Source organism: Oncorhynchus tshawytscha, linkage group LG07 (genome assembly GCF_018296145.1).
Source record: "Oncorhynchus tshawytscha isolate Ot180627B linkage group LG07, Otsh_v2.0, whole genome shotgun sequence".
Classification (NCBI taxonomy): domain Eukaryota; kingdom Metazoa; phylum Chordata; class Actinopteri; order Salmoniformes; family Salmonidae; genus Oncorhynchus; species Oncorhynchus tshawytscha.
The window spans coordinates 44,350,925-44,373,632 of record NC_056435.1 but is presented as its reverse complement, the minus strand read 5'-3'; the positions used below and the strand labels follow the sequence as shown (position 1 = coordinate 44,373,632).

The 22,708-nt window shown below is 42.8% G+C and overlaps 1 protein-coding gene across 1 annotated transcript in view; it reads left to right on the top strand.

Moving 5' to 3' along the window:
* Positions 1 to 22,708, top strand: part of arhgef25b (Rho guanine nucleotide exchange factor (GEF) 25b) — a 44,677-nt gene that overhangs the window by 9,549 nt on the left and 12,420 nt on the right. The window contains exons 2-3 of the mRNA XM_024427316.2: positions 21,282 to 21,622; positions 21,854 to 21,955. Coding sequence (XP_024283084.1) covers positions 21,282 to 21,622; positions 21,854 to 21,955 — 443 coding nt within the window. The remainder of the gene's footprint in view (positions 1 to 21,281; positions 21,623 to 21,853; positions 21,956 to 22,708) is intronic.

Here is a 22,708-nt window from a genome sequence, read left to right as displayed (position 1 = left end):
TCTCTCTCTCTCCTCTGTCTTTACTCTCTCTCTCTCCTTTGTCTTTACTCTCTCTCTCTCCTCTGTCTTTCCTCTCTCTCTCCTCTGTCTTTACTCTCTCTGTCTCCTCTGTCTTTACTCTCTCTCTCCTCTGTCTTTCCTCTCTCTCTCTCCTCTGTCTTTCCACTCTCTCTCTCTCCTCTGTCTTTCCACTCTCTCTCTCCTCTGTCTTTCCTCTCTCTCTCTCCTCTGTCTTTCCTCTCTCTCTCTCTCTGTCTTTCCTCTCTCTCTCTCTCTGTCTTTCCTCTCTCTCTCCTCTGTCTTTCCTCTCTCTCTCCTCTGTCTTTCCTCTCTCTCTCCTCTGTCTTTCCTCTCTCTCTCCTCTCTCTCTGTCTTTCCACTCTCTCTCTCTCCTCTGTCTTTCCTCTCTCTCTCCTCTGTCTTTCCTCTCTCTCTCTCCTCTGTCTTTACTCTCTCTCTCTCCTCTGTCTTTACTCTCTCTCTCTCCTCTGTCTTTCCTCTCTCTCTCCTCTGTCTTTCCTCTCTCTCTCTCCAATGTCTTTGCTCTCTCTCTCTCCTCTGTCTTTCCTCTCTCTCTCTCCTCTGTCTTTCCTCTCTCTCTCCTCTGTCTTTCCTCTCTCTCTCCTCTGTCTTTCCTCTGTCTTTCTCTCTCTCCTCTGTCTTTCCTCTCTCTCTTTCCTCTCTCTCTCTGTCTTTCCTCTCTTTCTCCTCTGTCTTTCCTCTCTCTCTCCTCTGTCTTTCCTCTCTCTCTCTCCTCTGTCTTTCCTCTCTCTCTCCTCTGTCTTTCCTCTCTCTCTCTCTCTCTCTCCTCTGTCTTTCCTCTCTCTCTCTCTGTCTTTCCTTGCTCTCTCCTCTGTCTTTCCTCTCTCTCTCTCCTCTATCTTTCCTCTCTCTCTCTCCTCTGTCTTTCCTCTCTCTCTCTCTCTTTGTCTTTCTCCTCTGTCTTTCCTCTCTCTCTCTCTGTCTTTACTCTCTTTCTCTCTCTCTGTCTTTCCTCTCTCTCTCCTCTGTCTTTCCTCTCTCTCTCTCTCTCTGTCTTTCCTCTCTTCCACTCTCTCTCTCCTCTGTCTTTCCTCTCTCTCTCTCTCCTCTGTCTTTCCTCTCTCTCTCCTCTGTCTGTCTTCCTCTCTCTCTCTCTCTGTCTTTCCTCTCTCTCTCTCTCTCCTCTCATCTCTTTCCTCTCTCTCTCTCTGTCTTTCCTCTCTCTCCCTCTCCTCTGTCTTTCCTCTCTTTCCTCTCTTTCTCTCATCCGTCTTTCCTCTCTCTCTCCTCTGTCTTTCCTCTCTCTCTCCTCCGTCCTGTCTTTCTCCTCTCTTCTCTCTCTGTCCTTTTTCATCTTTCTCTCATCCGTCTGTCTTTCCCTGTCTTTCCTCTCTCTCTCCTCTGTCTTTCCTCTCTCTCTCCTCTATCTTTCGTCTCTCTCTCTCCTCTGTCTTTACTCTCTCTCTCCTCTGTCTTTCGACTCTCTCATCTGGATTTCCATCCTCCACTCTTAGGATACATGAGGGGAGAAAAGTGGTTAGAGCCAGTTAGGCCTTCTACTTTTCCTTTCTTTCCACCTCCTACTTTTCTCTTTCTCTGTGTGTTTCTGTTGTTTCTAGACCTTGATTCCCTTCACAACCCCCGGTGCGTGTTTGTCCCCTCAACTCCCTATCCCTCTCTCTCCCTCTCATTATCAAAATCAAATCTAATCAAATTGTATTAGTCACATGCGCTGAATACAACAGGAATACAACAGGTGTGAAGGAAGAATCTGGGGTAGAAGCTGTTTAGAAGCCCCTTGGACCTAGTCTTGGCGCTCCGGTAACGCTTGTTGTGCGGTAGCAGAGAACAGTCTATGGCTAGGGTGGCTGGAGTATTTGAACATTTTTAGGGCCTTCCTCTGACACCGCCTGGTATAGAGGTCCTGGATGACGGGAAGCTTGGCCCCAGTGATGTACTGGGCCGTACCCACTACCCTCTCTAGTGCCTTGCGGTCGGAGACTGAGCAGTTACCATACCAGGCAGTGCAACCAGTCAGGATGCTCTCGACGGTGCAGATGTAGAACCTTTTGAGGATCTGAGGACCCATGCAAAATCTTTTTAGTTTCCTGAAGGGGAATTGGTTTCGTCGTGCCCTCTTCATGACTGTCTTGGTGTGTTGGACCATGTTAGTTAGTTGGTAATGTGGACACCAAGGAACATAAAGCTCTCAAGCTGCTCCGCTACAGCGCCGTCGATGAGAATGGGGGTGTGCCCGGTCCTCTTTTTCCTGTAATACACAATCATCTCCTTAGTCTTGCTCATGTTGAGGGAGAGATTGTTGCCCTGGCACCACACGGCCATGTCTCTGGCCTCCTCCCTATAGGCTGTCTCGTCTTTGTCGGTGATCAGGCCTACCACTGTTGTGTCATCGGTAAACTTAATGATGGTGTTGGAGTCTTCCCTGGTTGTGCAGTCATGAGTGAACAGGGAGTACAGGAGGGGACTGAGCACGCACCCCTGAGGGGCCCCTGTGTTGAGGATGTGTTGTTACCTACCCTTAACACCTGGGGGCGGCCCGTCAAGAAGTCCAGGATCCAGTTGCAGAGGGAGGTGTTTAGTCCCAGGGTCCTTAGCTTATTGATTGGAGTAGGGTTTTCTGACCAGCCTTTCAAAGCACTTCATGGCTACAGACTTGAGTGCTACGGGTCAGTAGTCATTTAGGAAGGTTACCTTAGTGTTCTTGGGCACAGGGACTATCGTGGTCTGCTTAAAACATGTTGGTATTACAGACTCGGACAGGGAGAGGTTGAAAATGTCAGTGAAGTCACTTGCCAGTTGTTCAGCGCATGCTCTCAGTACTCGCCCTAGTAATCCGTCTGGCCCTGCGACTTTGTGAATGTTGACCTGTTTAAGGGTCTTACTCACATTGGCTGTGGAGAGCGTGATCACAGTCTTCCGGAACTGCTGGTGCTCTCATGGATGTTTCAGTGTTATTTGCCTCGAAGCGAGCATAGAAGTAGTTTAGCTCGTCTGATAGGCTCGTGTCACTGGGCAGCTCTCAGCTGTGCTTCCCTTTGTAGTCTGTAATGGTTTGCAAGCCTTGCCACATCCAACGAGCATCAGAGCCGGTGTAGTATGATTTGATCTTAGTCCTGTTTTGACACTTTGCCTGTTTGATGGTTCGTCGGAGGGCATAGCAGGATTTCTTATAAGCTTCCAAGTTAGTGTCCCGCTCCTTGAAAGCGACAGCTCTAGCCTTTAGCTCAATGCGGATGTTGCCTGTAATCCATGGCTTCTGGTTGGGGTATGTACATACGGTCACTGTGGGAATTTCATCATCGATGCACTTATTGATGAAACCATTGCCTGATGTGGTGTACTCCTCAATGCCATCGGAGGAATCCCAGAACATATTCCAGTCTGTGCTAGCAAAACAGTCCTGTAGCTTAGCATCTGCTTCATCTGACCACCTTTTTATTGATCGAGTTTAATTTTTGTTTGTAAGCAGGAATCAGGAGGATAGAATTATGGTCAGAGTTGCCAAATGGAGGGCGAAGGAGAGCTTTGTACGCATCTCTGTGTGTGGAGTAAAGGTGGTCTAGAGTTTTTTTCCCTCTGGTTGCACGTTTAACATGCTGATAGAAATTTGGTAAGAAGGATTTAAGTTTCCCTGCATTAAAGTCTACGGCTACTAGGAGCGCCGCCTCTGGGTGAATGTTTTCCTGTTTGCTTATGGTGAAATACAGCTCATTCAGTGCGGTCTTAGTGCCAGCATCAGTCTGTGGTGGTATGTAGACAGTTATGAAAAATGCAGATGAAAACTCTCTAGGTAGATAGTGTGGTCTACAGCTTATCATGAGATACTCTACCTGAGCAAAAGGTGAGCAAAACCTCAAGACTTCCTTAGATATCATGCACCAGCTGTTTTTTACAAATATACATAGTGCGCCGCCCCTTGTCTTACCAGATGCTGCTGTTCTGTCCTGCTGATACAGCGTACAACCAGCCAGCTGTATGTTGATAATGTTGTCGTTCAGCCACGGCTTCGTGAAGCATAAGATATTACTGTTTTGAATGTCCCATTGGTAGTTTAATCTTCCACATAGGTCATTGATTTTATTTTCATAAAGATTGCACGTTTGCTAGCAGAATGGAAGGAAGTGGAATTCATTGGATCGCCTACAAATTCTCAGAAGGCAGCCTGCCCTCTGGCTCCTTTTTCTCCGCCTTCTATTCACGCAAATGAAGGGATCTGGGCCTGTTCCCGGGGGCTCGTCAGACTCATTAAAGAGAAAAAGGATTCTGCTAGTCCGTGGTGAATAATTGCAGTTCTAATGCCCAGAAGTTATTTTCGGACATAAGAGACAGTATTATTATTATTATTATTATGTACAAAATAAGTAAAAAAACAAGTTACAAACAACGCAAAGAAACAAACAAAAAACACAATTGGTTAGGAATACGTAAAACGTCAACTTTGTTCTCCGGCGCCATCTTATCTTATCTCTCTACCCTCTACCTCCCCTCTCTCTCCTCTCTCTGTGTTAACCATTACCTCTCCCCCAACACCCCAGTGACCCAACCTGTTCTGTTCCTCCTCCGTCTCCCTTGTTTATTAACCTGAGACAGAGAGTCAAAACAGAACCATATTCGCTCTTCCTTACATCTCAATCCCTCACTTTCTCTCTCTGTCTCTCTCACTTTCTCTCTGTCTCTCTTACTCTCTCATCCTCTCTCTCTTTATCTCCCCTCTTCTCCCAGTTTATCTAAGAAGATGTCATGTGACTTTCTATATGTTGATGTGAACATTTTTCAGCAGCTGTTGTCTATCAGTGATGTCAGGATCAGAGACGCCATCATTTTTGGGGGATAAATAGGCAGGAATGCCAGGTGATGTTAGTGCATTCCCAGCTAGTGCATCTGGTCCTTGGAAGTTGTGGGAACGTACATTTTAGGTTTCCCATAGGTTCTGGTAACAAAGCCATACATTTCCTGACCATTAAAACTGAACTTTTTTTTTTACTTTCTGAGAATGGAAGGGACAATTTTGCCTCTTCTGGTAATGTACATGTTTACGTTGCAGGGAGGTTCTGAGAATGTTCTACTGTGGTTCTCTATGGTTCCCTGAATGGTTTTATTACCGTTCTGAGAATGGAGATAATAAGTTATTTGAACATGATTAAAAAACATTCTGAGAACATTTTATAAATCTAGTGAACGTTTTGAACAAAATTGTAATGTATTTAAAAAAAAACTTCCACTGAATGTTTCAACAAGACTTTCAATTACACTGCTAACTTAGTTTGGGTTAACTGTTTTGAACACCAAGGACAGATAGGACACATGGAAATTAATTTGCTTTGTCATTAATCATGCAAACACATTCATTTTTTATTATGGCATGGTCGTCAGTGAGATTCAAACCTATGATCTTCTGTTCTCTATATTCTGTTCTGCGCTACCAGGATGTAGCTACCGTGCCATGTTTTTTTTTAAACTCATACAAAGCTGTTCATTTTAGTCTATTCAAACAGACCCAATTTCAAAGAAAACAAGCACTCATCAAGATCTTTGAACATTACTAATGTTTTCTTGTGTGTTTTTATGGAATGTTGTCTTAATGTTCTGAGAACATCACTTTAAATAGAACAATGAGAAAACCTGCAGAAAATGTTATGCAGAAGTACTGAAATTCCCACAGAAGAACATTGTTTCTTAACATTCTCTGAACGTTCAAGATCATGACTTTAAATAGAACCACAATGAAACCTGTAGGAAACGTTATGCTGAAGTATTGAAATTCCCACATAAGAACGTTGTTTCTTAACATTCTCTGGACTGTTTGACAACATTCCTCAAACCAGTTGGAGAACATTCCTAGAACATGACCAAAAATATAATTACATGTAACCATGTTTGAACTTTTAGGAAATGTTCTGTTAAAGTAATGAAATGCCAAGAAAATAGCCTTATTTTGTCATGTTCCTTAAATGTGCTGAGAATGTTCCAAAGCCAAGCAATATCCTGCAACATTCCCAGAAAGTTGTGGGAAGGTTGTATGCAAAATAACCATAGGACAATCAAGTTCTCACCAATCTCTAAGAAACACGGTTTTCAGAACGTTATGTGCTAGCTGTGTTCGCTCTTTGTCATCATCTTATAAGGCAGAATCAAGACCCCTCCTTTCATGATGGAAAAATCTGTATTAATAGTTTTAATAGCTCACAATTGAAAGCAATTCAAGCAAATTCAACTGAATTCGGAGGCTGGTGATATTTTTATACTGTACTTATCAAGGCCACTGTCTTTTCCTCGAATTTGCTCACAACATTTGTCACTCACACAAACTTTTATTTTCTTTCTCTCCTCTCTTCCTCATCCTCTCTTCCCACCAGGCTCAAAATTCAGTGAACTGTATACAAACACAAAGTGAGAGACTGAATATGTTATGAAAATGTATGGGAAAAAGTAATCGGAAACACACTCAAATCAAATCAAATGTATTTATATAGCCCTTCGTACATCAGCTGATATCTCAAAGTGCTGTACAGAAACCCAGCCTAAAACCCCAAACAGCAAGCAATGCAGGTGTAGAAGCACAGTGGCTAGGAAAAACTCACTAGAAAGGCCAAAACCTAGGAAGAAACCTAGAGAGGAACCAGGCTATGAGGGGTGGCCAGTCCTCTTCTGGCTGTGCCGGGTGGAGATTATAACAGAACATGGCCAAGATGTTCAAATGTTCATAAATGACCAGCATGGTCAAATAATAATAATCACAGTAGTTGTTGAAGGTGCAGCAAGTCAGCACCTCAGGAGTAAATGTCAATTGGCTTTTCATAGCTGATCATTAAGAGTATCTCTACCACTCCTGCTATCTCTAGAGAGTTTAAAACAGCAGGTCTGGGACAGGTAGCACGTCCGGTGAACAGCTCAGGATGCCATAGCCGCAGGCAGAACGGTTGAAACTGGAGCAGCAGCACGGCCAGGCGGACTGGGGACAGCAAGGAGTCATCATGCCAGGTAGTCGTGAGGCATGGTCCTAGGGCTCAGGTCCTCCGAGAGAGAGAAAGAAAGAGAGAAAGAGAGAATTAGAGAGAGCATACATAAATTCACACAGGACACCGGATAAGACAGGAGAAGTATTCCAGATATAACAAACTGACCCTAGCCCCCCAACAGAAACTACTGCAGCATAAATACTGGAGGCTGAGACAGGAGGGGTCAGGAGACACTGTGGCCCCATCCGATGATACCCCCGGACAGGGCCAAACAGGAAGAATATAACCCCACCCACTTTGCCAAAGCACAGCCCCCACACGACTAGAGGGATATCTTCAACCACCAACTTACCATCCTGAGACAAGGCCGAGTATAGCCCACAAAGATCTCCGCCACGGCACAACCCAAGGGGGGACGCCAACCCAGACAGGAAGATCACATCAGTGACTCAGCCCTCAAAGAGAATTTAGCGTCTCTGACTCCTAAACTACTGCAGCACATAAACTCTGACTAATTACCCAGTCTCTGTGTGTGTGTGTGTGTGTGTGTGTGTGTGTGTGTGTGTGTGTGTGTGTGTGAGGTCATCACTGCCGGTAAGTGTAAAAATAAACCTGATACAAAGTAACTAAAAAGGAAATGATGGTGGTGAAGTGTGGCTTTCAGACTTTCCCAATGCACACAGACTTTCCTAATGCACACTAACTGTTTATGATAAGGGCCTGGAGTTTTTCCTTTTCTTGAACAAGTGATCCTGACCAGGCAAAATTCCTGGCCCTACAGTGTATCTATGATTGCTGACATTTAGAGAACCCACTGGGCACAGACGTCATTTCAACGTCTAGTTTTGATTTACATTTGGTTGAGTTGTCAACTAACATGAATTCATTGTGAAATCAACAAGAAGGTTCAGGCTAAAAGTTGGGTGAAAAAATATTAAATTCCCTTAAAACTTCTTAAGCTTCCCCCCTACTTTTTCTGAAATTCTGTTAAAAATCGCGCAACATTTTGGCGTCCTGCTACTCAGGCCAGGAATATAGTATATGCATATGATTAGTATGTGTGGATAGAAAACACTCAGACGTTTCCAAAACTGTTTAAATCACGGCTGTGACTATAACAGAACGTCTGTTTCATCGAAAAGCGCAGGAAAATCTGATCACTGGAGATGGAAAAAGTATCCATGCGCCACTCCCATGAATTGTTAAAGGTGAACCGTAATATATTTGGCCAAGCTTGCAGTACCTACAGCTACCACAGGATCTATAGAGTCTCCTCATTTGAATCTGAATTGATTCTTGGTAGATCCGCCCAAAGGGAACCGATTCTCTCCGACCACCGACCCGAGGCATTGTCTGCCTTTTTCTCCGGACATTTTTCCACACGGCAGGCTATCGAATTTACATCGCCTCCTGATGATTTTTATAGCTTATTAACGTGTAGTTATACCTAAAGTTGCATTAGAAAGGTATTTCAAGTGTTTTGTAAAAGTTTATCGTCGAATTTTTAACTTTTAAAAATGACGTTACGTTATGAAACGCTCTTTTTTCCGTTTTCCACACAGTCTTCATAGATCGATATCTAGGCTATATATGGACCGATTTAATCCAAAGAAAGACCCAGTATTGATTATGGGACATCAAGGTGTGCAAAGAAAGAAGATGGTCAAAGGTAATTAATGTTTTATATTTTATTGTGCGGTTTGTGTAGCGCCGACTATGCTAATTCTTTTGTTTACATGCCCTACGGGTCTTTTGGGGTGTTGCATGCTATCAGATAATAGCTTCTCATGCTTTCGCCGAAAAGCATTTTAAAAATCTGAAACGGTGGCTAGATTCACAATGACTGTAGCTTTATTTTAATACCAAACATGTGTATTTTAATGAACGTTTGCGTTTTAACTAATACCATTAGCATATAGCGTCGCGCATGTGCATTTCTAGAGCTCTAGGTGAGACGTCTGCGTCTCAAGTAAGCTCAAGAGGTTTTAAACTGATTACTCTTTTCAAATCCAATCAGTTTTCCATGATGATTCAACGTCATCACATAGAATTTTGAGATTGAAATGACATGGAAACAATGTGGATTGAACCAGGTCACAAAAACAAACAGTCCTGTTTTATTTGGGTGTACCAGATTAAGGATCATTATCAGATTAAATTATTCAGGCTCATGTGAAACCAGAATGATTATGTTCGGTGTATAAAACACAGTATAATCCCTCGCTTTCTAGGGATGTACAGTGACAGTTTCTGTACCTGTTTTGGCCTATGAGCAGAGTTAATACTAATCGGATGGGAGAGGATAGGAAAGGGTTAAATTGTTCTATAACAGATTCATAGTTTGCTGATGAGAGCAGTGTGCACTGAGGGGTATTTGCCTTGGCAGCTTTCCGACAGGAAGTTCAGAGCAGCTAGCCATAGGAGCCATCACAGCCCAACAGTCCACAGTTTACTGCAGTGGGGATGACCTCATCTAAAGGCAGTTTTTTTTTTTAAATGGACACAAATTATTTAATCGAAATTCATAACAGGCCAAACAGGAAGGATATAACCCCACCCACTTTGCCATTACACTATTTTGTATTACACTATTTTCATCACAATGTATTTTGTGTGTATTACACAACTTTCTTTCTTTATAACGCATTTGTTCATGTACATTACACAAATTCCAATTTGTTGTTGCTAACATTAGCTAGGTGGCTAACATTAGTTAGGCTAGCTAGGTGGCTAACGTTAACTAGGCTAGGGGTGAAGATTAAGGTTAGGGTTTAAGGTTAGGGTAAGGTTTAGGGGTTAAGGTTATGGTTAGGTAACATGCTAGCTAAGTAGTTAAAGGGTTAAGTTTAAGGTTAGGAGTTAGATTAAAGGTTTAAGGTTAGGATTATGGGGAAGGGTTAGGTAACATGCTAAGTAGTTGCACAGTAGCTAACAAGTAGTAAGTAGTGGCAAAGTTGCTAATTAGCTAAAATGCTAACGTTTTCCATGATTCCAACACACAACCTTCCGGTTGCTAGACATTCGTGTTGAAAGCCTACCCATCCTCCCAGACCAACCTCCCTCCTATTGTTTCTGTCTTAAAACTTCTTCACGCTACCACGTACCCCTAGGGGTACCACCGCCCCCTGCTCAACTGAAACAGTGGTGCACAGAACGCAAAAATATTCTTAGAAATATTTAACCTCCACACATTAACAAGTCCAATAGCTCAAATGAAAGATAAACACCTTGTTCATCTACCCAGCAAGTCAGATTTCTAAAATGTTTTACGGCGAAAACATAGCACATATTTATGTCAAACCACCACCAAAGATACGGCTAATTTAAATAGCCATATTTGTCGAACAAAAGATGTAATCACAAAAGCAGGATTAAAAGAAATATAATTCACTAACCTTTTGAAAATCTTCATCAGATGACAGTAATAGGACATGTTATACAGTACATTTATATTTTTTTCAATAATATGCAATTTATATCCATAAATCACTGTTTACATTGACGGCCATGTTCAAAAAATGCTACTAGAATGTCCAGAGAAATTATGATAACGCCAGATAACAGCAATACACATCAAACTTTGACTAAATATACATGTTCTACATATAGTTAGAAAGATACACTGCTTCTTAATACAACTGCTGTGTTACATTTATTTTTAACGTTACAGAATTCGTTCACTTGGCAATAATATGAGATATGCGCTCATAGATTAGCTATATGACTCCGCTATGTTGAAGTCCACAGAAACACAAAATAACCACATAAATATTCCCTTACCTTTGATGTTCTTCGATCAGAAGTCGTGGAAGAAGTCATACTTACCAAAAACTGCGTTTGGCTTTCAAATGTGTGTCCTTGGGTTATCAAACGCGACAAATTCCGGCTGAAATGCACCCAAAATTCTAGTGGATGCGCATCAAAACTTCAAAATTACATATTATATGTCGACTAAACTGGTCAAACTAAGTGCAGAATCGAGCTTTAGCATGTTCTAAACATACAAAACAATCCTTAGCCCGAACAGACAAACCTACATCGTTTGGTGAATCTTGGAACAAAGGGAGCTCAAGACCCGACGCGCTCATGTATTTTCGCACGACCCGAAGGTTTCTTCGTGCCAAAGGGTGAGGGAGCGCGTGATTTTCACAATGAAGCGGGCAATTGAAAGGAGACATCCCGCTGAACAGATGGAAACTGTTCCCAGATCTGTAGCTGGTTGGGAAGGGTGGGGGCGATGACGTCAAAGTTGGCCCAACTTTTCTGCTCACAGAGAGAGTTTGGAAGAATGGCTGCCCTGTGAGTTCTGCTTTACATAGAGACATAATTTGAACGGTTTTAGAAGCTTTAGAGTGTTTTCTATTCAATAATAATTATTATATGCATATATTAGCAATTTTGGACAGATTTTTTTTTCAGTTTACTATGGGCACGTAATTCATCCAAAGGGGGCAGTATTCTGCCCTAGCCCTAACAGGTGGTTACCTACTGTCTACATCTATGATTGAAATTCACTGTATAGAAAATTGTGTACTGCCCATGAAAAATGTGCAGTTTTATAGCTAATCTCATGCTATTTTACACATTTTGCCATGAAGCTGAGAGACAATGTTGCGGTTTTACAGCTCAAGGATTCTTAAAAGATGGGACAATATCAAATATTGTGTTAATATTAACAACATTTGAAACATATATTTTGATAGACCAAAGCATTAGCTATCAAACCAACCTCCTAATTATATATTTTTTCTTCATATAATGCAATTACAATAACTGAATTTATGTCAACTCCATCACACAATAAAAGGCATTTCATTTCTACAATTATTCTTTAAAGTCACAGAGGGCTTTTGCAAGAAACTACATACAATCATGTGCCACCTCAGATTTGTCCTTTTTGTAAATGTATATATGATCTTTTGTTTAAGAATTTTCTTCTTCTCTGTAATACTACTAGCCACAGAGCAATTTGGCTTTAACCAGCCCAGATAGTTTCCCAATCTCTAAACTTCATAACTAGCTACCAAGAAGACATTTAAGGCTATCAATCAAGTTTGAGTAGCTAGCTTGCCTAACTTTATTAGCTGGCATGCCTACTTGCAAGGTTAGTAGACTTAAGAAAAGCAAGCAATTACTAAATGTACTGACTCACGTTGCGTTCAACCTTTACCCAGATTTAAGCAAAAAACACAGGTCAGGAGGATACAGACAGCTCAAGAGGTATGCTTAGACATGCAGAAAATTAAAAATATTTTTTTTATATAGAATTAAGCATAATGATTATGGCTCTAGATTGTAGGAAAATAATTTGATGACCCCACAGCCATCCTGACATACTTTGTGCCCCTCAGATTGCATGATGCACTTGCAATTTGTGTGTATTTGGCACGCTACAGTTAGGCCCTAAAGCTTATGCTTAGGCTATCCACTAATGCCAGACAAAAATAATGGAAAAAAAACTCAACGTAGCCTATAGACATGAATTGCACAATAATTATACATTCATGTTTTTTAATGTATTGTTTTCTCTTTATTCAAGCGACCCGTCACCCAACCGCCCTTCAGCCACACAATATTTCATGACCCTAAGCCCCCCCCCATCCGCGGGGTATAAGTCATTGGTCTCTGACCCTGTTATCACACCCCACATATTTCCAAAGAGATTTGGTTTGACTTTGGAGCCAATTCAACTCTAACCAGTATGGCTGATCTAAACAGCCCTGTGAAAAGGGTACATTTGTCACATATTTCCATGGCTACTGTCTGTAGTAGGTAAACTTTAGGACTAGATCTCTCCATTTGTGAGGATCCATGTGTAGTGTTATGCTGCCGAGTAAGTAGGTGTACTGTAGATAAAGGTTTTGCCTGGCTATAAGTGAACATAACCATGTGTAACTGTATGCTGAGTAACACAGGGCTCTATATGGGTAATAGTAGTCCTGTCCTCTTTCTCTTTAGACTGGGAAGACCCCTTTTACCATGGTTGTCTGAGAGCAGGGCCCTACATTAAGTAGGTCACAAAAGTGGATCCCATCTTTCTGTGTGTGTGTCTATCTGTGTGTGTGTACAGTTGAAGACGGAAGTTTACATACAATTTGGGGCATTGTTCATTTGGAAGTCCCATTAGCAACCAAGCTTTAACTTCCTGACTGATGTCTTGAGATGTTGCTTCAATATAACCACCTAATTTCCCTGCCATCTATTTTGTGAAGTGCACCAGTCCCTCCTGCAGCAAAGCACCCCCACAACATGATGCTGCCACCCCCGTGCTTCACGGTTGGGACGGTGTTCTTCAGCTTGCAAGCCTCCCCTTTTTTCCTCCAAACATAACAATGGTCATTATGGCCAAACAGTTCTATTTTTGTTTCATCTATTTGAATTAAAGGGCTTCCTAAAGATACAGTGAGCTCCAAAGTATTGGGACAGTGACACGTTTGGTTGTTTTGGCTCTGCACTCCTGCAAGCATATTATTGCGTCAAATTCACTTATGTGCATTAAAGTAGAAAAAAGTAAAGTATTGGGTCCCATATTCATAGCACGCAATGACTACATCATCCTTGGGAAATTTGTGGATGCTACCATGATTACGGATTATCCTTAATGAATCGTGAATAATGATGAGTAAGAAAGTTACACACACACACACAAATATCATACCCCCAAGACATGCTAACCTCTCACCATTACAATAACAGGGGAGGTTAGCATTTTTCGGCTGGGGACTCCAAATGACTCAATACATTATTTACCATGAATTTCTATTGGGCACATTATAATTTGAAACACAACCAAAACAAACAGCAAATGCATCCAACAATTTGTAGAGTCACAAGCGTGATGTAGTCATTGCCTGCTAAGAATATGGGACCAAATATTTAACTTTTTACTTCTTTAATACACATACAAGTGTATTTGTCCCAATACCTGCTACACTTGTGAGTAACACGTTTTGGTTTATTTCATACTGTCATTTACAATGTTTTTCCCCGAATGTTGTCATTGTATTTTGTTTGGAGTGCTTCATGTGAGCAATGAGGATGTGTCTGTTTTCTCTGTCCTCTTAATGTTGATTCAGCGTGCGCACCTGAGCATGCACAGAAGTAGGCTAACTAGCCTGCTGCGAGCAAATGTATGAAAGAACCCATTTGGCGTTGTCTGATTTCTTATTGACTTAACTCACCACCACTAATAAGCTGAGATTCTCAGTCATTTTTTCTTCATCTCACACAGTAACACGGAACCCAAACCTGCTGCGCATGCTCCATTGTGCGCTATCGTGCATAAATGTATTTTGTCCCCCTACACCAAACTTGATCACGACACGCAGGTTAAAATATCAAACAAACTCTGAACCAATTACATTAATTTGGGGAGAGGTCGAAAAGCATTAAACATGTATGGCAATTTAGCTTGTACTTGCTAGCTAATTTGTCCTATTTAGCTAGCTTGCTGTTGCTAGCTAATTTGTCCTGGGATATAAACATTGAGTTGTTATTTTACCTGAAATGCACAATATCCTCTACTCCAACAATTAATCCACACATAAAACGGCCAACCGAATCGTTTCTAGTCATCTCTCCTCCTTACAGGCTTTTTCATCTTGGAACTTATATGGTGATTGGCATCTACACTTTCATAGTATTACCACAACAACCGGCAAAATATTTCGTCTTTCAATCACCCACGTGGGTATAACCAATGAGGAGATGGCACATGGGTACCTGCTTCTATAAACCAATGAGGAGATGGGAGAGTCAGAACTTGCAGCGTGATCTGTGTCAGTAAGAGAAAGGATTTCTATTTCAGCCCTTGGCATTGCAGACGCTAGTTGACGGGCGAGAGCAGTGCAGGTGCAATAATTGAATAACATGGATTTCTACATTTATTTTGCGACGCTCACACACGTGACGTATCCAGTCTGGTCAGCATGTAAGTCAACAAAGTCAGTTTTTTCAAATAAAATCCATTGTGAATAAAATCATTCCTCACAGTAGGCTAGGCTATTTGAAAAATATTTCCAACACTCTCCCCCTTGATAATCACCAGGCCTTATTATAAAAGAGCAAAATGCCATGCTCTGAGGATCCCATATATCCAGTGGAAACGTCATAAAATACCTGAACACATTTCCCTTTGGGCAAAAACAGATGTGTATGTCCCGAGCTCACTGGAATAGGCTAGCTGCTACAATGTTGCAAGTTCACTAGGGACAACTTCGGGCCAGACTCTCATGTATAGGCTACAGACATTGGGCTGGACGCTCACTCAGTTGATTGATTTAATACAGTGTTGCACTTCACTAGCGATAGCTCAAGTCAAGACAGATACAAAGGGAGGCAGACAGGCAGAGTAGAGAGGTGAATGTGATTGAAAGAACCTGCATTTTCATCATCTATTTTTATTTGTTGGCTTTATGTATTTTTACTTAGTTGTCAAGGAAGTTATAGGCCTACTGCTACATTGGCCTAGGGCTAGGCTATCTCTTAGTTCCATGCACTTATTTCTTTAGCCATTCAACCTCCATTGCTCACAGGAAGCAAACGGAGGAGGTTCTCTGTCTCAAAAGCCAGGGACCTGTAAGAAATAGGCATAACCTTGGGAGCAAAAGCTGCATTAGGACATAACAAACTCCGAACAGGAAAGCTGTACTGATAGTGTGTGGAGATCTCCAATGCGCTTGGCCGATGCCAAGGCCATGAGCAGGGCATTATTGTAGGAAAGGACCTTCAGCACCACAGACTTCAGTGGTTCAAACGGAGGCTTACACAGAACATCCAGGACCAAAGCCAGGTCCCAGGTTGGTGACATAGGCTTAGACACTGGTCTGAGCCACCAGATTCAACAACAGACCCTCCTGACGGACACTATCTACGGTGGCCTGAATCAAGTCCACCGGAGGAAACGCATAGAGCAGGGTCCGAGGCCACTGACATGCCAAAGCATCCGTTCCCAACGGAGTGCCCAGTTCCCCCATTGAGAAGAACAGACAACAATGCACGTTTTCTCGCAATGAGTGAAGATCTATGTCAGCCCTGGCTAACTGGTCCCATATCTAGACAACCACCAGTCTCCACTCCGTAGAGATACGACCCCCCCCGGGAAAGTAGGTCCGCACCCACGTAGAGAGATCCAGGAAGATGCATCACCCTGAGTGACAGGACATTCTCTCTGCTCCATAAGAGCAGATAATGGGCCAGGTTCAGCAAAGAGAGAAACCCCATCCCTACTGCCTGTTTATGTGCACCACCACTGTCCTGTTATCTGACCTTACAAGGAGCCAACGCCCTTAGGCACGACAGGGATACCATGAGCAACCGATGTCAGTGGCGAGATGCGTCCAGACTTGAAGCAATCACTCAGCTCTGAAACAGACGCATACACAGCAGTCCCAGATGCACCACAGCTGTCATAAAGGCCATCAGACCAAATAACTGCAGCCACAAGCGAAAAGGCACCGAGTTCCCCAGCTGAAACTGTGCCAGACAGAGCTGGAATGCGACCCTCTTTGTTGCGACAAAAATGCATGCTTCAGAACCGAGTTCAGAACAAGTCCCAGATGCTGAGCTAGAGTCAAAACAGCTTTTCTTGTGATTCATTATGAACCCCAGAGGCTGAATATGGAAAACCAGTGTGGCAGTGTGGAGCTCCACCTGTTCCCTCAATTACAGCCAATCGTCCAGATAAGCCCCACTGGTGCAAAATCCACTTCCACCACCATAGAAAAGTAATTAATGACAGGAAAACTAAGCTTCCTGAAGCATTGGGGTTTTTCAGACAATTGCGTTGAAATAGGTTAATTACTCCAGGCTTTGATCAGCACAGTGTACACTGGTGGCACCTGCTGGTCAAAAGTATTTAAGGCAGCCACATGATTATAGATGCTGTCCCACTGATACCAAACCAATCAGGTGGTTGTTCAAGGAAATTAAGCTTTGGACGTCATTGATCACGTGCTTCCGATAAAATGATACAGTCATCGGCACACTGCTTCGAAGTACACTGCTTAGCGATTTTGACACGTATCTCGGAGCTCCAGCATCAAACGTAACATAACTGTAGAAAAGGTGCAAGGATTAGGGACAGCCCGAAAGGCAGGACCAGAATCTTGTAGGCCACACCCTCAAAATGAAACCTCGTCTGTGGGGAGGCTGTATAAATGATCCTCTTAAGGATCCGCCCCTTTTTTTTAAATGTGCGCCTAAAATGACATACCCAAATCTAACTGCCTGTAGCTCAGGACCTGAAGCAAGGATATGCATATTCTTGGTACCATTTGAAAGGAAACACTTTGAAGTTTGTGGAACTGTTAAAGGAATGTAGGAGAATATAAAACATTAGATCTAGTAAAAGATAATACAAGGAAAAAAAAAACTTTTTTTGTGCCCTCATCTTTAAAATGCAAGCGAAAGGCCATAATGTATTATGCCAGCCCAGGTGCAATTTAGACTTTGGCCACTAGATGACAGCAGTGTATGTGCAAAGTTTTAGACTGATCCAATGAAACATTGTATTTATGTTCAAAATGTTGCAAGACTGTGCACTCTCCTCAGACAATAACATGGTATTCTTTCACTGTAATAGCTACTGTAAATTGGACAGTGCAGTTGGATTAATTAACAAGAATTTAAGCTTTCTGCCAATATCAGATATGTCCAGGGAATTTCTTGTTACTTGCAACCTTTCACATTAGCCAACATTAGCTCTACTGTCCCTCAGGGGACCCACCAATCCTGAAGATGACTAAATGAAAAAGCACATCCTTCAGATCTATGGACGTGAACCAATCTTTGGTCAGGTTGGATGGGGAGCGTTGTTGCACAGCTGTTTTCAGGTCTGTCCAGAGCTGTTTGATTTGGATCAAGTCTAGGGTCTGGCTGAGTCACTCAAGGACATTCAGAGACTTGTCCCGAGGCCACTCCTGCGTTGTCTTGACTGTGTGCTTAGGGTCGTTTTCCTGTGCGAAGGTGGACCTTCGCCTCAGGCTGTGGTCCTGTGCGCTCTGGAGCAGCTTTTCATCAAGGATCTCTGTACTTTGCTCCGTTCATCTTTCCCTCGATTCTCACTAGTCTCCCAGTCCCAGTTCAACGTAGGGATGGTGCCAGGTTTCCTCCAGACATGACACTTGAAATTCAGGCCAAAGAGTTCAATATTGGTTTCATCAGACCAGAGAATCTTGTTTCTTATGTTCTGAGAGTCCTTTAGGTGCCTTTTGGCAAACTCTAAGCAGGCTGTCATGCGCATTTTACTGAAGAGTGGCATCTGTCTGGCCATTCTACCATAAAGGCCTGATTGTTGGAGTCCTGCAGAGATGGTTGTACTTCTGGAAGGTTCTCCCATCTTCACAGAGGAACTCTGGAGCTCTGTCAGAGTGACCATCGGGTTCTTGATCACCTCCCTGACCAAGGCCCCTTTCCGAATGCTCAGTTTGGCCGGGCAGCCAGCTCTAGGAAGAGTCTTGGTGGTTCCAAACTTCTTTTATTTAAGAATGATGGAGGTCACTGTGTTCTTGGGGGCCTTTCAATGTTGCAGAAATGTTTGGTACCCTTCCCCAGATCTGTTGCTCATCACAATCCTGTCTTGGAGTTCTACATACAATTCCTTCGGCCTCATGGCTTAGGATTTGCTCTGACATTCACTGTCAACTGTGGGACCTTTTATAGACAGGTGTGTGCCTTGGACTCCAACCAAGTTGTAGAAACATCTCAAAGATGATCAATGGAAACCGGATGCACCTGAGCTCAATTTTGAGTCTCATACTAAGGGGTCTGAATACTTATGTTAATAAGGTATTTAGGTATTTTATTTTAAATACATTTTCAAAAAATTACAAAACCTTTTTTTGCTGAGTCATTATGGGCTATTGTGTGTAGATTGATGAGGAAAACAATTAATTTAATTAATTTTAGAATAAGGCTGTAATGTAATGTCTGAATACTTTCTGAATGCACTGTAAAAACATTTACAATACATTCCGTTCTCAGCATCAACAAAACTCTCTCTATCCTCAATCTTGTTAAGTGTGTTCAGGTGTGTTGCCCTCTAATTGGCCACACATCTTAATGTGTGCTTGTTTCCTTTGAAATGGAGTCTGTTTGAATAGACCAAAATTAATGTATGTGTAAAAAAACATTGTATTCTAGCTCCATCATGATGATGCAGTGGACTAATTTCATGGATAGAAAACAGAAGATTGTAGGTTTGAATCTCACTGATGTCGTGTCACAGTAAAAAAATAACTGTTTGCATGATTAAAGCCCAAGGAAATGAATTTCCATGTGTCCTGTGATTGGAGTAAAAAAAAGTTAACCGAAAATAAGATAGCACTGTTATTTAAACTCGTATTGAAATATTTAGTAAAAGTTAAGGAAGTTTAAAAGAAACTCAAAATAACCTACAGTTTCCGTTCTCAGAGCATTAATAAAACTTCCCAGGAAAACTTTCAAGGAACCAGAGTAAAACGTTCTCAGAACCTCCCTGCAACCTAAAAATAAAAGTTCCCTGAACAGATGAAATCTCCACTTTAAAAAAACATTCAGTTTTAACGGTCAGGAAACGTATGACTTCATTCCCACAACCAATGTGAAACCAAAACATACATTTCCACAACTTCCAAGAAACCAAATGTGCTAGCTGGGTATAAATTAAAAGTGACCAGTACCAGAGAAATGGCCATGTTATTAACAGTGTAACCACCAATGCGGTGTCTCCTAAAAATGGCTATGTCAGACTTCTACAGAAGATCTGTCTCAGCTTTTCTCTGGGCCACTGATACCCCATTTCTATGATTACAGCTTAAATCAATATGCTGGCGGTACATAGTTAGGAGTCTGGGAGGTGGCCAAAGTGGCAGCAAAGAGCCACAAAGAGCTTAAACCACTGCTAAGATCAGCAGAACAGAATCAAACGTTAATGTTGGGGCTTCCTAATCAGAGCAGTGTGTTTGAGATCATACTCTTTTCCATAGTCTAAAGGCTTCGTTAATGGAATTCATTCTGTGGTGTGAGTGAGTGACAGCACTTGTATTAGCCCACTAATGCTAAGTTAGGAGTACAGGAAACAATGGTTAGGATAGAATGAGTGATAGGGGCTGGCTTTGGCTGTCATGATTTACATCAGCTGCTTTTCCATCACTACAAGACTTACAGACAGAGTGTCTCAGTCAGCTTGCTCTTGCTGACGATGTGTTTTCTCAAGGCCTCATTCGTCTCCCAAGAAAACTCTGCACTCTTGTATTCCTCTCTCTCCTCTCAAACTATTTTACTGTGTGTTCGTCCCTCCACCTCCTGCCTCTCAATTCCTCTCACTCTTTCTCACTCCTTTTCCCCTTTGTACCTCTTCCTTTCCTCATTTTCACTGTCATTACAATGTCTCACTGGAATCCAAATATACAGTGGGGTCAGCCAGTGTATACCATTCTGTAAACACCAACTCCTTACCCCCTGAGAGAGAAGACAGGGTGGGCCGGGCTCAACCCAGCACGGCATGAGTTTAAAACTCATATCCACACTCTCTTTGAGGACATATACAGTATGTGTTAACATAAACCTCCTCCAATATGTTTACCCCTTTCTCCCTGCAGACCCACTCCACACTCTTGTTCCTCCTCTTCCTGCCTCTCTCTCAGTGATGATATCACATCGGCAGGCTGACTCGATGGCTGTGTCATCTGTCGCATGTGAACTATTTTAGGATGTCAAATCAACAGCTCTCTCCATAGCTTAGTTAAGAATGCCTCCTACCCCCCACACACACACACACACACACACACACACACACACACACACACACACACACACACACACACACACACACACACACACACACACACACACACACACACACACACACACACACACACACACACACACACACACACACACACACACACACACACACACACACACACACACACACACACACACACACACTAGATAAACAGTGTCCGAGCCAAAGTATCTTGTTCTTTCTGTTTCTTTCTTTGTACTGTGAAGTGAGTTTCCACCTGTGGATTTGTTGATTAAACGTGGTTTATTTCGGCCCGGCATGTGACTCCCTATGCTACAATGGTATAAATACTTTATCTGCTTAAAACAGATCATTTAAGCACATTTTTGTGAGGTGGTAAGGCAATATCCACATGAGAGCTCTGTGTGGGTTAGAAAGCAGTAAATGGCCTGGTTGCTGTGGTATTAAAGCTGGTACTGGGAAATTGAGTAGTGTTAATACATTAGTCTATAAATTAAAGGTATTCTAAGGAAGTAACCAATAGAAAAACCTGTGCTTAAACCAAAACCTCTCTTTCTCTGTCTCCCCTGTAGAGTCGTACTCTGTGGCCGGCAGTGAGGGCAGCATCACTCCATCCGTAGGCTCTATGGCCAACCAGGCCTCTGGCATCTCCAGCCCCTGCTCGACCTCCTCCCCTGGGGAGTCACGGCACTCCGTCAGTGCCCTGAAGAAGTGGCTCACCAACCCCGTCCGCAAGCTGAGCGTGGGGGGAGGAGGAGGAGTGAAAGGAGGAGGGGGATGCAAGGAGGACAGGCAGGTCCACAGGCTAGATGGGAAGCATCCCTCTCCCCTCCTCCCTAACGGCCAAGCCCTTGGAAGGCCTCTGGAGCAGGGGGAGAACTACACAATCCTCCCCTGCACTGATGTGGACTTGGTGAGGCATTACTCTCTACTATAGCCTTGGAATCCACACAGAGGTTTTTATAAAAGATTGTGATAACATCACTTCAGGACAAACCCCTGACTCCAATGACTTAATATGAATGCCCATGTAACGTGAATAGATTACGTGTGTATGTGTGTGTGTGTGTGTGTGTGTGTGTATGTGTGTGTATGTGTGCGTGCGTGTATGTGTGTTATATTGTGTATGTTGTGTGTTGTGCAGGGGAATGATGCCCTGGTGAGTCCAGCGACGTACTCTCCAACACACCCTCTCTGTCACAGCTACCTATCTGACCTACTACAGGACAGGGATACACACAGTCTGGTAAGGATTACACACATACACACACACAAACAGAGCAGACAGAGGACACTGCAGCCTTTTGTACCCCCATTGATTCGGTACCGGTAACCCCACCCCTGTACACGGTGCCTTCGGAAAGTATTCAGACACCTTGACTTTTTCCATATTTTGTTACTGTGCGTTACAGCCTTACCCTCATTTTTGTAATTTTTCTTATCAATCTACAAACAATACTGCATAATGACAAAGCAGAAACAGGTTTCTAGAAATGTTTGCTAATTTATTAAAAATAAAAAACTGAAATATCACATTTACATAAGTATTCAGACCCTTTACTCAGCACATTGTTGAAGCACTTTTGGCAGTGATTACGGCCATGAGTCTTCTTGGTTATGACGCTACAAGCTTGGCACAACTGTATTTGGGGAATTCCTCCTATTCTTCTCTGCAGATCCTCTCAAGCTCTGTCAGGTTGGATGGGAGCGTCGCTGCACAGCTATTTTCAGGTTTCTCCAGAGATGTTTGATTGGGTTTAAGTCCAGGCTCTGACTGTGCCACTCAAGGACATTCAGAGATTTGTCCCGAAGCCACTCCTGTGTCGTCTTGGCTGTGAGCTTAGGGTCGCTGTCCTGTTGGAAGGTGAACCTTCACCCCAGTCTGAGGCCCTGAGCGCTCTGGAGCCCTCAATCCTGTCGCTGAAAAACATCCCCACAGCATGATGCTGCCACCATGCTTCACCATAGCGATGGTGCCAGGTTTCCTCCAGACTGGCAT